The sequence below is a fragment of the Lentinula edodes genome (genome assembly GCF_021015755.1).
Source record: "Lentinula edodes strain Le(Bin) 0899 ss11 chromosome Unknown C8R40scaffold_27, whole genome shotgun sequence".
In the NCBI taxonomy this organism is placed as follows: Eukaryota; Fungi; Basidiomycota; class Agaricomycetes; order Agaricales; family Omphalotaceae; genus Lentinula; species Lentinula edodes.
In genome coordinates, this window is record NW_025764333.1 from 363,906 (window position 1) to 378,413 (window position 14,508).

General features: G+C 45.3%; 6 protein-coding genes across 6 annotated transcripts; 3 read left to right on the top strand and 3 right to left on the bottom strand.

Moving 5' to 3' along the window:
* Positions 1–223: 223 nt before the first annotated feature.
* On the top strand, positions 224–3,352 carry C8R40DRAFT_1050358 (uncharacterized protein; the record flags this gene model as incomplete). The annotated part of the gene is made up of 20 exons (XM_046224620.1): positions 224–325; positions 388–432; positions 544–606; positions 663–851; positions 906–1,007; positions 1,058–1,078; positions 1,125–1,256; positions 1,309–1,454; positions 1,508–1,562; positions 1,615–1,909; positions 1,962–2,048; positions 2,111–2,339; positions 2,393–2,440; positions 2,496–2,588; positions 2,657–2,740; positions 2,784–2,872; positions 2,927–2,972; positions 3,030–3,067; positions 3,121–3,224; positions 3,278–3,352. The coding sequence occupies 20 exons, from the start codon at positions 224–226 to the stop codon at positions 3,350–3,352; spliced, it is 2,043 nt and encodes a 680-aa protein (XP_046084306.1).
* Positions 3,353–4,665: 1,313 nt separating this feature from the next.
* On the top strand, positions 4,666–6,105 carry C8R40DRAFT_399146 (checkpoint protein Hus1/Mec3). The gene is made up of 6 exons (XM_046234930.1): positions 4,666–4,772; positions 4,832–4,946; positions 5,003–5,339; positions 5,394–5,568; positions 5,625–5,762; positions 5,819–6,105. The coding sequence occupies exons 1-6, from the start codon at positions 4,730–4,732 to the stop codon at positions 5,923–5,925; spliced, it is 915 nt and encodes a 304-aa protein (XP_046084307.1). The 5' UTR covers positions 4,666–4,729; the 3' UTR covers positions 5,926–6,105.
* A 181-nt stretch (positions 6,106–6,286) lies between these two features.
* Positions 6,287–7,187, bottom strand: C8R40DRAFT_1198759 (SDHC, cytochrome b subunit of succinate dehydrogenase; the record flags this gene model as incomplete). Its single annotated transcript, XM_046233103.1, has 5 exons — positions 6,287–6,529; positions 6,579–6,761; positions 6,810–6,970; positions 7,025–7,069; positions 7,138–7,187. 5 exons carry the CDS (start codon positions 7,185–7,187, stop codon positions 6,444–6,446), a joined length of 525 nt encoding a protein of 174 aa, XP_046084308.1. The 3' UTR covers positions 6,287–6,443.
* Positions 7,188–7,586: 399 nt separating this feature from the next.
* C8R40DRAFT_399140 (uncharacterized protein) lies at positions 7,587–9,345 on the bottom strand. Its single transcript, XM_046234929.1, has 4 exons — positions 9,024–9,345; positions 8,543–8,953; positions 7,921–8,486; positions 7,587–7,861 (listed from the first exon to the last, which is right to left on the bottom strand). Exons 1-4 carry the CDS (start codon positions 9,178–9,180, stop codon positions 7,823–7,825), a joined length of 1,173 nt encoding a protein of 390 aa, XP_046084309.1. The 5' UTR covers positions 9,181–9,345; the 3' UTR covers positions 7,587–7,822.
* Positions 9,346–9,716: 371 nt separating this feature from the next.
* C8R40DRAFT_1238662 (kinase-like domain-containing protein) lies at positions 9,717–12,874 on the top strand (the record flags this gene model as incomplete). The annotated part of the gene is made up of 11 exons (XM_046233467.1): positions 9,717–9,788; positions 9,844–9,948; positions 10,002–10,307; positions 10,364–10,452; positions 10,506–10,602; positions 10,654–10,761; positions 10,818–11,294; positions 11,350–11,538; positions 11,588–11,740; positions 11,798–12,708; positions 12,766–12,874. Exons 1-11 carry the CDS (start codon positions 9,750–9,752, stop codon positions 12,872–12,874), a joined length of 2,583 nt encoding a protein of 860 aa, XP_046084310.1. The 5' UTR covers positions 9,717–9,749.
* On the bottom strand, positions 12,819–14,382 carry C8R40DRAFT_399319 (concanavalin A-like lectin/glucanase domain-containing protein). Its single transcript, XM_046234931.1, has 6 exons — positions 14,191–14,382; positions 14,085–14,134; positions 13,829–14,037; positions 13,318–13,779; positions 13,111–13,262; positions 12,819–13,039 (listed from the first exon to the last, which is right to left on the bottom strand). The coding sequence occupies exons 1-6, from the start codon at positions 14,295–14,297 to the stop codon at positions 12,940–12,942; spliced, it is 1,080 nt and encodes a 359-aa protein (XP_046084311.1). The 5' UTR covers positions 14,298–14,382; the 3' UTR covers positions 12,819–12,939.
* Positions 14,383–14,508: the final 126 nt, after the last annotated feature.

Genomic DNA, 14,508 nt, shown 5'->3' on the forward strand with positions numbered 1-14,508 from the left:
GTACATGTTGGTTCGCGGAAGGATTACTCCCCCGGGCCTTGGGCAGCTTATACTTCGACACAGAAAGACGCTGGGAGGCTCTATTGCTGCAGGCCTTCTAGCTGTCAGCCTCAGATCAGTAGGACATGGAGAATTCCGTGCTGTCACGCCTTTCTTTCACACTCAAACTCGAAGTCTAGCTACTGTTACCTCGTTATTATTCCCTTCTACCACCGTGCCATCGATGTCTATTAAGCCTCCTCAGCCCGCTCCAACTTGGGACCATCGTCCCGAAGAGATAGGCACCCTCATCAAAGACCTTATTGCCAAGGATAGATTACTTATGGTAACTGGCTCGATTCTGGACACACTCTGAGAAAAGGTTTCTCACAAAAATTGGATTCTTAGGACAAGATTGCTGCTCTTCCCGCAGGGGAATGTAACTTTCAATCAGTATGTCCACTATTATCATGACTGTGTTTCTATGTGCTGAGACTAATAATTTGATAGGTTTTCGTAGGGCATGACTCTTTCTTCCTATCACGATCTCATCGTCTTGCCTAGCTGGCTCTCTCTGTGGCGGAAACTGACTTTGATGCCGTCGCAGAACCTCTCTCGTTCTATCAGGTGCGATCCACCGTCGCTGCAGCCACGGGTCTGGTCTAATCGTTTGTTGAATCAAGAATGTCTCTGCAGACAAGGCTTTACGCGATGCATCTAACGAAGCTGAAGTTTTAGTTCGTGACTACGGTGTGGAATCCTCGATGCGGATTGATGTCTACCGAGCCAAAGTTGCGGCGGAAAAGAATCTCAAGGAATCAGGACAATGGGAGAAACTTAGTGCAGAAGAGAAGCGCTTAGTTGAGAGAATGGTGCGTAAATCGTATCTTTACCTCCAGATCCTCCCTGAACTTTCAATCGAACAGATTCTGGACGGTACTCGTGCTGGATTGGCTCTTCCGGAAGAGCAGCGAAATCAACTGACAACACTAAAGAAGGAGTTATCTCAACTCTGTTTGGAATTCAGTGTGAGCTCGATGCTGTTGGTTGATCGATGTAATGCTTGATAGATGTTTAGAAAAATTTCAACGAAGAAGATGTGTGTTTCTTCCCATCTTTCTTGTGCAATGGCTTATCTTCTACAGCAAAGGATTACTTTCACCGCAAAACAACTTGACGGCGTGCCTAAAGATGTTATCTCGGGTTACACGAAACGCACTGAAGGATCAGAAGAAGTCTACGATGCGACCTACAAAACGCCTGATATTTTCCCGATTGTACGGTCAATCGTGGTTCATGACCTTATTCAAAAACTGACTATTACCCCAGTTCAAATTTGCAAAGAATCCTGAAACCCGTCGCAAGGCGTTCGAAGGATACGAATCTCGTTTGGAAATTAATGTTCCCTTGTTGAGCAAGGCTCTTAACATCCGCCGGCAACTTGCCAGTATACTTGGCTACAAAACCTGGTTGGTGTCTTCTTTGATGATTCTTCCATTGTTTTTCACTCGTTCAACCTACACCTTAGGGCCGACTATGTAACTGAAGTCAAAATGATCAAGAACGGCAAAGGCGTCATTGATGTACAATCCAGTCATTCGAAATTTAATGCAATTTTTCATCTATCTGTCCTAGTTCCTAGACGATCTCGAAGAAAAACTTCGCCCGGTTGGTTTAAAGGATAGAGAAACCCTTCTCGCATTGAAAAAGAAGGAACACGAAGAGCTTGGCTTGCCATTCGACGGCGAATTCTATATCTGGGACTATCGATACTATGACCGGAAATTCATCGAAAGTAGTTTGGATCTTGATGACATGCTCGTCAAAGAGTATTTCCCGGTCACAGTTGTCGTACCAACCATTCTGGATATCTATCAAAACTTGCTTGGCGTTAGATTCGAGGAAATCAATGGGACTACCTGGCATCCTGGTTTGTGCCTTCTTTGAATTGGGAACGTTCACGTTTCTTAAACTTTTGCCAGAGGTTCAACAGTTCTCTGTCTGGGAAAAGGACAGCAAAGACGAGTCCGGTTTTATTGGATATTGTTATCTCGACCTGTATCCTCGTTGTAAGTTCATATGTCCCACCCTCCGTTCTTTTGACGATGTCCGACTCCTTCGCATGATTTAGCTGGAAAATATTCGCATGCTGCTGTGTGGCCTCTTCTTCCGGGTCATGACAATTCAGATGGAAAACGTAGCTACCCAATAGCAGCTATGGTAGCTAACCTTGCAAAACCCACCCCCGATAAACCGGCATTGATGAGGCACGACGACGTTGTGACATTTTTCCATGAGATGGGTCACGTCTTCCATGGTCTGCTGAGCCACACCAAATTTTCTCGATTCCATGGCACCAGGTGCGATATTATCAATCTGCTTTGACCTTTAAGCATTGACAATAAGTTACCAGTGTTGCGCGCGACTTTGTGGAGGCGCCTTCCCAAATGCTGGAGAATTGGTAAGTCACGCCAGAACCTGTAATAGGACCTGGCCTTGATTCAGATGCTTTCAAGGTGCTGGGAACCTCAGGTTTTGGAAAAAATGTCCAGTCATTTTGAGACGAAGAAGCCTCTTTCTCCTGAATTGATCACAAAGCTTGTCAAGAGGTTCGTTGATTGGCATGATACACATTTATAGTTGACTGCTTACAATCACTTTGAATAACTCGCAACAGTCGCTATGTCAATGTTGGCTTGTTCTACCTGCGCCAAGTTTTCTTCGCCAAATTTGATATCAAAGTGCATACTTCTTCTGGTAGGTAGACGCATAAGGTGTCAGTGGTTGCAATTATTCAAGTAAAGTTTAGAGGACCAGGACTATACTGCACTTTGGAACTCACTTCGGGAATCCATCTCGCTGGTCAAATCTGGCAAGCTCACACCTGGGCAAGGTGAGTCGATCTTGAAAAGAAAATTCATCTCACAGCTCATGGTATCTTGTCCAGGTACATTCGGTCACATTACCGGTGGATATGACGCTGGTTACTACGGGTAAGAAACTTGTAGCGAAATGTGGGCACCCGCTAAACCAATATACAATTTTTCCAGCTACACCTATTCCTTAGTATTCGCGGCGGATATGTATGGTGAGCACGTTGTTGATGCATGAATCGGCAGACTACCTTAACTGGCATTACAGCCACCATATTCAAGGCTGATCCTCTGGATCCTGCTCGAGGAAAGCGTTACCGTGAAAAGATTCTTGTACCTGGTGGAAGTCGCGAGGAATTGGACTCCTTAAAGGTGACACTATCCGCGACTAATGAATCGTTTTCTGATATATCATGGTTTTGCAGGACTTTTTGGGAAGAGAGCCAAACAGCAAGGCTTTCTTAAACGAATTGTTTGGTTCCCAATCAGCCAATCTCTAAACATATAGTAATACTAATGACAATGTGAATCAATTGAGTAAACGCATGAGGATTCCCACGATGTCCAAGCAAGTTTTCGCATCTTCTTTTGGTAAGGAGGCGTCGGTTCCCAAGTCTAGTATCAGCCTGTATCAGCCTGAGCCATTCCAGGCGTCTCTATTTGCGATGGCCGATGCATGAACTCACAAAGCACGCGATGGTTTTCAGTGATTTCCTCAATTGATTTTTGCCAACCCGGAGTTAGTTAGATGATGTTTGAACTGTGTTTGAAGAGGGCTGAAGCTGGCTGGAGGCTAGAACGTTTTCGAGATGTAAAATGAGCCTCCGCCAATGACCCACACAAAAACTCACAGAAAGCACGATATACATGCATAGATGGGGATGCAGCAATGGCCATGATCGGGCGCTACATATATTCGTTACGCTCAATGTTCACCGCTCCTGAATTTGATTGCAAATCATTCAACCGACCCAGCCAGCTCCACTCGTGGATGCTTCGGTGAGTTTCATGCTTCTCCGGGGCCTATCAGTGCCTGCAGGATATCGCGAGGGAACCCAGAAAGAATTTATTTACGTCGGCTAAGCTTTTCGTTTCAGTTCATTACTATATATGTATACATATGAACGATAGCCTATAAAGAACCTTGTCGACTCTATAATTTGAACTGCATTACTACCCATCTAGTCAAAGCTTCACCAAAGGGAATAGACAATGACACGCTGGACTCGACTGTTTCAATTCGCCTTGGTTTGCACTTTAGTGCTTGCATCAGCGACTAGTGCTAGTCCAATTCCTGAGCCGCAGTACGTCTCTCTTCTCTCCTCAATGTTCAGCATCGACTGTTCATCTTGCAGTCGTTGTGGAATGAACTAACATTCTTTCTTCCTCCCTCTTTAGAGATGGTGTCGCACTCCCCAGAGACGCATTTGAATTCTGCGAGAGATGCCTCGACCGCATTGGTGAAGAGTGAGAGCTCCTATTGCTTAGCTTGAGGTGAGTCGTTAGAAGTCAGTAGCAGTAACGTCGACTTTAAAAAAAATCTCAGAAACGACGATGCATGATTAAACACGAAAATGCATGAATACCAACTTCCTTTATACAGCTTTATACATTATGGCCTCTTCCTATCGGGCTGTTACAGGCTTGTGATTGTGGGCTTAGTCGGATAATGTTGGATGTAGTTATCTTCATATCCTCTATGTACCTGTCGACTCGGAGTAAAAGTATGCAATGCGTATAAGTTATGTAGGCGCCTTTAGGCGCAGTTTAAGTTATGATCTACTTTGGATCATGCCGTAGGTCACGCGACTCTTACTCACCCTCCAGCATCAGCCAGAGAATTTGTTCCGTGTAACAGTGTGAACATCGATAGAATCATGCGTTTTCGTGCTGGGGTAGAAAATGTGACCACGTTTTTTCGTAGGTCTGGATGGAATCTTGTTTCGCATCTTTATACTGAACCACTGCGAACGTTGAAGGGATCATGCAATCTGTGGAAAAGCTACAGAAGAAATGCATTATCAAGTTCACGGAAGAAAATATGCACGTCATCTGTAATAACGACGCTAATGAAGGAGGAATACAAGTCTGGTCGTGAGTCGACGTACAATATCTCCAAGGGAAAGCGTTGATTTCTTTTTTACACCCAGTCAGATCAAGATAGACTCGATATTCAACAACTACCGGATCCAATCTAACTCTAACAACGAAATCACTGTCAATTTAACATGTGAGGCTCTCATGGGAGCACTTAGGTCCGTATCAACGTCTTCCGGTACTTCCAATTCGGCATCAGGCTCGTCCTACGAAACGGACGAAGTCATCATCAAGCTCGCAAAGAAGAACGACCAGGCAGTGCTTAATTTTGAGATAACCGGGACTACTCGTGTAGGCAGAAAAGTGAGGATTGGACATGATGTTAAGATCGAGGTCATGAAGCCAGCAGATGTCGTCAAACTGAGTGAGCCGATGTGTCCTGAACCTGATGTGTGTGTTTTTTCCCTTTCACAACCCAAAAAGTCAATAAGCCTATGCATACAGATACATGTTCTGCTGCCGTCTCTACAAAAAATACGAACAATCGTCGAACGGTTACGGTCAATGTCGGATGTATTGGCCATCCGGGCCAGCCAAAGCGGATGTTTGCAACTCTCCATCAACACAGAGAGTGTTAAAGTTGATACGGAATGGAAGAATTGCACTATTCCTCAAATGAGTTTCGTGTCAGGCTTCCGTCGTGATGATTTTGTTCCTCATGACTCCATGTTGCAGTGAAGGAAAGCGCTTCACAAGACGACAACGCCGATGATCCTCCGCCGGATCCAGAGCATCTATTTTCCGTTTTGGTCTCTGTCAGGAGCTTTCTCAAATTCTTGAGTAGCCATGTTGTATCAACGACCACGATAGCTTGTAAGTTCTTCGTTAGCTCACCGTTCGTTATTTGGTATCATCGACGTGCGCTTCAGGTATATGTCAAAACCACTGCTTAATCCTGTACGTTTACATAGGTGACGTAGCGGATGCCGGAGGCGTTTTGACCTTCTACATCCCTGCTATCATAGATGATGAGTAGACCATTTTGTACTTTTATACCCTTCATTTGCTTCATACCCGTTACCTGCTAGTAGTTCAATATCCCTCAATCCCATTGTGTAGCAATCATGGTTTCACGATTATTTTCTGTGCAAAAATATCACTCGGCAGGGGCTCTCTGGTCATGGCTTGCGGTAGTGGTTGGCAGGTTCCGTTGGCCCCGTTCCCGTCCGAAAAACACAACTTGCACAATGTTTCACGTAGTTGTCATACGAAACTGTCCTGACATTCAAGGTCTCTAATGGGCCGGTGTACTATTGTAATAAAATGTTGCATGAACACAACTGCAGAGCGGACCAGACGTGCAAAATAGCAACAGAGCTGAGAGGATTTCAAGTCGTCACATACATGACATGGCATTAACGATACCGGAGAGTTCGACGATATTCATCTTTTGGTTCAGCAAGAAATTTTCAATGACTACTATGTAAGTAGGCTTGTATGTATTGTCGCTGTTTGCGAAGGATACAGAGATTCTTGTCTGGACGCAGTATACATTTATTGGAACATCAAAACGATTGTAGAAATTGCAGTAGCTCCGAGGACTGCGTAGCCGGTAGAGTAAGCTCCCTTGACGGTCAAGACTACACAAGAATGAGCTGAAATTGGAGAAGAGTAAACAGTAGCACGCACATTTGCCCGAATCCCAAAGCAAATGTCTGATCCCGTTCCAGGAGTGGAAAGTGAAAGGGAGAGCCAAGATGAACTTGCCTGCGTACTTAAATACATCAGGCAAGCCACCGACGAACTCAATAACGTGCGTGCTGTCAAATGTACCAGGAGCTACAAGATACGCCAACGAAAAACCGTAAAGCACTGGGACTAATTTAGTCGAAGTGAGAGCGGAGAATTGCATGCACGCACAGAATCCGAGTCCTACACCAGTGACACGATTGAAGATTGAACCAATCCATGTTAATTGAGGCTCATAGATTGTGAAGTGAGGGCTGGATGGCCGTTGCAAGCGTTGTGTGTTTAGGATTGTCGTTCCATCTTCGGGCTTGAGGGACTGCGTCTGAACGGAGCTGTAGACAAGCATCCTATTATTAGCCCGTTCAGCGTTCATCCAAGAGAATTACCGCTTGATGATACTTGAACGAATAGCGGTCTTTAGAACATGATTTCTGGCTGATGGTGACAGTCAAATTCGCAATATTTAGGCCAATCAAATCAAATCTTGCCTGGAAAGAACGTAGCTTGTCGCAAGGCGGGTGCCAGACCAAGTGCACGGGTAGAGAGCATGATGGTGAATGTTGATGTGAAGCAGAGAGATGCCTTGAACACCCGGCTCTCTCCATGATCGGCGCTTATTTAAACGCCCTCCATGGAAGGCTTCTTGTAAATAAAGCTGCATAGTGACAGATAATATATAATGATAATAGTGACAGTGGAAGCAGGGACGCATAGATAGGATTTTAAAGACTACTCCGAATCCCTTGGTTCGTAGGCCAGTCGGAGGATACGCTTCTCGTTCCTAGCATTGCCCGGAACATGTTCTCCCAATACACTTTCACCAGTTGTAGTAGTCCCTTCGACCCCTTCATATGCAGGCGGGACGACATACGTTTCCATTAACCTCTCATTCTCCCTTGTCAGCCGGTCAATTCTCGCCTGTAGATCGAGGACGTTACTATCCCCAGAACCCTTCACTGGAGCAGAAGACGAAGAATCTGCAGATGTCTGTACTTCCATCTGCTGCATGAGACTAGCAATCTCATCCAGTCTTCTTCGGAGCTCTGTCTGCTTTTCATTGACTGTCAACGGTCTAGAAGAATCAGATCCTGGGGCAGTCGGAGTGGTCGCGCCGGAAGCAGAAGTGTAGTCACTGCCGCTATGCATTTCAGTTGAAAGAGCCTTTGGAGGGCCAGAAACCAATTTCAAGTCTTGTGCCAGGTGTTGCATTGGATACAAAATATCTAGAGATGTCGAGATGCACGTAAGAAAAGTAGCCTATGAGAAATTCTTTGCAATTGACTAGCTTACTGCCAGGGGTTTCGACCATCAATCTCTCATTCGAATCCAAAACATTAGCTCTTCCACGCGCTGAGTACTTTGGTTTATCAAATCGAGACCTTCGTCTCCAGAGAAGGATCGCTCCTAGTATTGCGGCGATTGCCAATAGGCCACCAATCACACCACCAGCTATTGCTCCGGCGTGCGATTTAGAGGTTGTATCAGACGAAGTGCTTCCAGCTGAAGAGCCAGGATTTGAGTCGGGCCCAGTAGAGCTACCAATGCCAGCTTGAGCAGTGAAGTTAGGCTTGGAGTCAATGTTGTCAAAATTTGGCTGATAGGTAAGGTAGTCTATAATGAAGGGCAAATTTCCCGACACGGAAGTAACGTTGACCGTAAGGGTGTGGTTTCCAGAAGAAAGGCTGGTGTTCGAGTAAAACGGATAATTAGTGGAATTGGTCAATCCGTTATTTGCAGCAGTATTGGCAGTAAAGGTTTGTGAAGTGGAGTATCCATCAACGCTAAAAGAGGCTTTCACACTTCCGGTTGATCCCCATGACATTATACCGTAGACATTGATCGTCGTTCCTTCAATTTGACGAAAGAGTTAATGTGGTTGTCGAAAAATTGTTCGAAACACGAACCGGCAAAAGTAAACGTGAATGCGTCGCCCGCAAATGTAGAAGTATGAGTTCCATTTCCAGCTGGAGCTAGGTCGTACGTTCCAGTAACGACTTCATAACTGTCGGCAGACCACCATTGCCCGGACCAAGCGATCTCAGGGTTGCTGTCATCGACAAAGATCGTTTGGTCGGTCAAATTGGTCTGCGACCCGGCTGTGACGAGAACGTAGTCTGTAATTATTTCATCCATGCCATAGAGGTTTATCGCATGGTACGTCGCCTGGTCAGCAACATTGGGTGAAGTATACCATGTTCCCCCTACCGCACTGGTAGGATAAGTCGCAGTGTAATTTGCCTCCGAGTCAATGTCCACTAAGAAAGTCGTGGACTCATTTGAGGGTGGAGTTACACCGACGAAAGATATAGAGGTGCCTATGGTGAAGTTGAAGGTAAGCTTCCAAGATCAATAGGCTACATATCGGGGAGGGATCATTCCACTTGCCTTGAAAACTCGCATGCAAGATACCGTTCGTCGTAGCGTCTGCTTTCGAGGCAAAAAGAGCGCTTCCATTGTACCATGTGCCACCCGTTGACAAATTTGTCCATACACCGCCGGTTTCAGCAAGGAAGTAGTTGTCCTGGATTAATATCACAGACATGTAGTCTTCAACGATCAATTTGTAGGTGGGGTATGTAGGTGAAAGAAAAATTGAGCCTGAGTCGGCTCAGGATGAGAAACGAATGAGGGAAAAATGAATGTGAATGTGAGGTTGTTAGACAACTTCGGTCTATGTACATAGTCTTCAAGTTCCTCGATTCTTATCGACATCGGCTACATTGCCATTCTGGGCGTTAATCACGAACGCTTGCCAATTGCTTGTATGACAATGTACTGTGATACTGTAAGTTTACTGCATTTTTAAACCACTAACCACTTGTGGCTGAATGTGAACGAGTATCACTAGGTATCACTTGAGCTCCGTCTTTGTCGTTGTTCATCTGGTCTTCGAGCATCAAGCCATTGGGGAACAGTAGGGAACAATGTGTCACCTTGCTTGTATTGCCACCGACAACTGAAGCAGTTCCTGGTGTTTTTCGTACACATGTACAGACAAATCAATACTTAGTATTTGTTGAGATGTGAAAGAGTGTAAAAGCGGGAGTGACGAGCGTGGGAAATGATGCAAAACCCTTGCCAACATCTACGACGTTGACTGGAGTACTTACGATGGCATCCACTGATAATTTCGGGAATGGCGGGGCAGATGTAAGCTGGGGTTTTATGTCTCGACTAATTTTGCTCAAACGCTCGCCTTCAATAGAACTATGAAATAATTGAAGAGATTTCTACTAGTGCCGCATGTTACGTGTATCGTGCCAGATGCAAACGCGGACGACTCAAAAACAGGATAATCGCCCTCAAAAAGGTCTTGAACGTCGTCACTTTGTCTTCTCGCTCTCTTGAACTCAAAACATCTAGGTCCCGGTCGAAAGATCACACTCGCCCTCCTCACTCTCCCTCTACCAAACACTCTGCCATCCTTCCATTGTTTCATTGTTCTCTGCATTCGCTACTTCCAATCACCGATTCCAGGTCCTGGAGCTCTGCTCCGGAGGATCCCTTGCCTCTTTTCTCCGTACTCACGAACACTGCTCTCTAAGTGAAGGCCAAACACGCTCAGTTATCAAAGCCATCTTGGACGGTCTAACTTATCTGAAGAATAACTCTATCGTTCATCGCAACATCAGCCCTGAAAATGTTCTATTGACCGAACATTGCAGGATAGTGAGTAGTTGTTCCTTTTCTCGTTTGAGATCGCAAAGTTGTTGACTCCTCTACAGAAAATCTCAAACCTGGATTTAGCAACACGTCTTCCATCGCAAGATCATACCGCAATCGTTCTTCTAACTCGTGCTGAGTACATCGCCCCGTATGCATCTGTTTATCCCCACACAAATTTCCTTCACTAACATCCTTAGATAGTGAATTCCTGTCGCGAAGATCTTATGACTACCGCGCCGATATCTGGTCCCTAGGATGCCTCGTCTTCACTTGTTTAGTTGGAAAGCCACCGTTTCAGGTTTTCTTTTTCCGAATATGATTTCGCAAGGCGGACTGACGCTATATCCAGGGGCCTTCAATGGATGACATGTTCGAGAATATACTGCACGGACGTTTTTCAACACCAGAAAGTATTTCTACATTGGCTAGGAATTTCATCTCAAATCTCATTCTAGTGGTGAGAGCCTTCACATCAATAATTGCCGAGGTCGCAGTCACTAAAAATGTAATCAGGATCCTATGGTCAGACTTGATCTCTCCTCCATATTTGTTGATCCCTTCCTCGACTCGCGGCTTCCAGAAATTCCCCTGAAGTTCTCAAACCCAGACCTTCCATCTGGTCACATCAAAACACTCAAACCGCACCCGATTCCATTCCGAGCGCCCTCTTCGCTGAAGACAAAAGTCTCTATGCATTCCACTCATAAGAACGACAGGCCACCACTCCGCGATATACAAAACTCTGATCTTAGACGGATCCTTAGTGACGAGATTTCCTTTGGAGACCGACGCGCTGTTTCGGACCCTAGTAAAAAGTCCGGGACTATCGTTGACTATGGAAGTCGGCGACATTCATCATTAAATCTGCCCATTCATGTTCGCCCTCAGGTGCTTGATCGTGCGGAGATATCAGAATCGTCCGACTCCTCTGAACACGAACATGAAGGTGTTGAGCCACACAATATTGTGAAGGAAGCTGTCTCTGATTCGGTATCGTCTTCTTTCTCGTTCCTTCTTCATCCTTATTGAGTCACCCGTTAATCAGCTTCCAATCGGAACAAGTCGTCCTTCTGCCTTAACCACTAACTTACTCTCTGCTCAAGCCCACAAAACGATTAACGGTCAAATTACCATCTTACCTTCTCGGTCGTTACTAGTAGATTTTCGCGAAGGTGAAAGACGCAGAAGCAACCCTGGGACCGAGGTGTTCGTCGTCAGTCCAGACGGCAACCAGGTTTGAGACTTTTTTCCAACCTTATACACTCCGCTAATAGGTTCAGTAGATCAGTATATTCTCAGCGCCTCATCTAAGCATACCTTGCTGCCTAACGGAGCCTATATCGACATACACCATTAAGACCTTGCCGCGAGAGTATTGGGTTCAATACAACAATGCTGGAAGTCTCATCGGCCGGTTGAAGCAACGTACCCCTCGAGTGAGGACATTTTGTTACTTGTATATTCCTGGGACTAAAATCCTTCTCACGTAACAGATGACAGTACACGAACCCTCCTCCAAATGTACTTTGATGGCCAACACTCCTCAAGCAGACATCGAATTATTACTCGCAGATTCACTAACTAGCAAAGTTCCTCAAAAGCAATCGGGCGTTACTTTGGACAGTGACAGACCTCAAATCCGTCTTCGATATTCGCGGCAAATGCACTCTCTCGAAATATCCCAGTGTGTGACTGGTCCTCAGGGAAAGGAGTGGAAGAAACGAACTCTCAGGATCTCAAGCCTCGATCCAGTCATAGAACCTGCACTCCTAAAATTTACCAATGCTGAGGCGGAAGGGCTCAGTCGGTTATCCAAGTTCTTGCGCGTTTGTGTATCACTTGAAGAAGAAGAAACAATCTATGGACAAGAGCACGATACAACTGTTCTGGCACGTTCCTCAGAATCGGACTTGGTCGCAAATTCCCTAGTATCCAAGAATCCTCATATTACCAACAGGGTCGCAAGTAGCTCCCGCACGCTGGCGCAATCATTCTCTGTATCTTCTGTCGATCTCAAACTTGCTCCACGACCACCGAAATTCTCTTCAATGTCCAAACGCTTGACTCAAGACGACCAAGAGCTAGAGGATATCTTCACACCATCTGAAAAAGAATTTCAAGAAATCGATTACTCAACCAAAGCTCTATCTCTGACCGCGTCTGATATTACCCCTTCTTGGTATCGGAATGGTTTTTGCTCAACAGAACTCATCGCCTCCACACAACCACTTCAAACGCGGTATATTCCTTCTGCCGGTTGGTGCATTCGATATAACTCCAAAGTGTCTCAAGGCGGAAGGTACAAAGTCATGTTCTTGGATGGAGAGATCCTTGATATAGATGTAGATGAAGAGTGGGTTGAACACATAGTTCCTGATTTGGATGACACTGGCAAGAAACAGAGGTATGTTTTTGTTCTGAGTATGCTTTTTGAAGCATTAATCCTCAAACCTGATGGCAGATGCTCGATCCGTGAAAGCCACTCGAAGCGCGCCCTTAGTGAACGAATGAAAGTGTTTGAGGAATTCGTCTCCATGTTCGATGCAGAAAATTCGTCGTTACAGCCATGATTATTCGAGTATGTATTGAAGTAAATGCTAAACAAAAGTGTCCGAAGATCGACTACATACCAGGATCACAGCAACATATAAAGTTCTAGGGAGGCGGCCACTAAGATCGCTAAAAGGGTTTTGTATGAAAACACGGTCTCCGCATGAGCGTCATTGGAAGTCCCGCTAGATAGAATTTGAATTTCGCAATAGGAATGAGCACACAGCATCGAGGATAAAGTGAAAAATAAACTTACGTAGTGAACAAGCGTAAGTAGTTGATTTCCCAGTAGGCGTTGTCATAATTACTCGCAGTTTGGACGAGAGATGTGCAGTTTGAGGCTACGGAACTGCAGGTCTCATCAAAAGTTGTGGTGTCTCCAGCAAAGGCTCCACAAATGTCGATGTACTACAGAATTCGATGTCAACTATAAATCGTATTAACTGTTACATTGAACACATACCAAAGTAATAGTTTGGGGCCCGAACACAGAGGACGGGGAACACCCACTGGCAGGATACCACGCACTCGCCGTTGACCAAGAGGTTGGATCAGGCTGGGACGATGAGATATCACTGGGAACAGAACTCCGGTTGAAGAACCACATTGCTATTCCCGATTCATCCCACAGTACTGCATAAACTCCTCCGTTGTTCTCAGCAAATCCAGCACCAAATGAATCTGTCTGTGTGTCTTCGACCACACATCCAGTGTTTTCATCCTCGGATGGGACCACAGTACAGTTTGTTGAAGTTGTTGTTCCAGTTTGATTTGAAGTCGCAGAGCTAGATTGGACACACGAGCTCGAACCTGCATGGAGGGAATACTGATTGCTTGTCGCCAGATTCACATTTTCTATCAAGTCCATCTCGCCATTGTCTGGCCAGTCTTGCCCTTGCGTGAACAGGGATGGCCACACCGAGCACTTGAGATACGATTAGCAATCCGTTCAACACTTTCTCTGGGAAACATACACCGTAGGGAATGTGCACTGCATCAAAAACCAGTAGACTGCCAATAGTCATCATCTCATTGCTCTCAAGGTACACACTGTTTCGTCCAAATGTGGAGTCACCATTGGCATCGGTAGTATTGTCGACTTTTATTATTACATGGCCATTACTGTCGACGTAAGTCAAATTGTCGGCGACAGCGTCAGACTGAGAAAGAAAATGGACGTTTCCTGCGATTTTTGTGTTAGATGAAGAGAGGGGGGGTGTTGCATCGTACCAAAATTGTTGTAGTCAACAGCACTTTCATTATATGCGAATGCTGACAAACTAAGAAATGTGGATCAACGAAGGCTTGATGAAGAATTAACTTGAAATGGACTAACAAATTCGAACCACTCAGGTTCTGTGATATCGTGTAGGTTTGAGCACAAATCGCAGTCAAAGTCGTCAAAGCAGACAGCAGCAGAAAAGCTAAGGACAAGGCCATCATAGAAGAACGAAGACTGCGCCTGCGGAAGGCTCAGATTATGTAGTATCTCAGTTGTGAGTCTGCGGCTGCCTGCGCAATTATATCTTTATGCCGAACAACGTGCTCGCTTTGCCTGACATCATACGCAGTACTCCGCAGGTATTTATAACCTGGGTGTAGACTTTCTCAGTACACGCATTTATGGTATTGCACAGGAATACTCATTCAGTGA

What these genes read in the sequence shown, in the direction of transcription:
- C8R40DRAFT_399146 (XM_046234930.1), top strand. Translation starts at nt 4,730, where the DNA reads ATGCGTTTTCGTGCTGGGGTAGAAAATGTGACCACGTTTTTTC. An exon ending in CGATGTGTCCTGAACCTGAT is followed by an intron (nt 5,340 to 5,393) that starts GTGTGTGTTTTT and finishes CTATGCATACAG; the next exon opens with ATACATGTTCTGCTGCCGTC. An exon ending in TTGCACTATTCCTCAAATGA is followed by an intron (nt 5,569 to 5,624) that starts GTTTCGTGTCAG and finishes TCCATGTTGCAG; the next exon opens with TGAAGGAAAGCGCTTCACAA.
- C8R40DRAFT_399140 (XM_046234929.1), bottom strand. Translation starts at nt 9,180, where the DNA reads ATGTCTGTGATATTAATCCAGGACAACTACTTCCTTGCTGAAACCGGC. An exon ending in ATTCACGTTTACTTTTGCCG is followed by an intron (nt 8,487 to 8,542) that starts GTTCGTGTTTCG and finishes GTCAAATTGAAG; the next exon opens with GAACGACGATCAATGTCTAC. An exon ending in AAACCCCTGGCAGTAAGCTA is followed by an intron (nt 7,862 to 7,920) that starts GTCAATTGCAAA and finishes CGACATCTCTAG; the next exon opens with ATATTTTGTATCCAATGCAA.
- C8R40DRAFT_399319 (XM_046234931.1), bottom strand. Translation starts at nt 14,297, where the DNA reads ATGATGGCCTTGTCCTTAGCTTTTCTGCTGCTGTCTGCTTTGACGACT. An exon ending in AACCTGAGTGGTTCGAATTT is followed by an intron (nt 14,135 to 14,190) that starts GTTAGTCCATTT and finishes CACATTTCTTAG; the next exon opens with TTTGTCAGCATTCGCATATA. An exon ending in CAGTGCACATTCCCTACGGT is followed by an intron (nt 13,780 to 13,828) that starts GTATGTTTCCCA and finishes TCGTATCTCAAG; the next exon opens with TGCTCGGTGTGGCCATCCCT.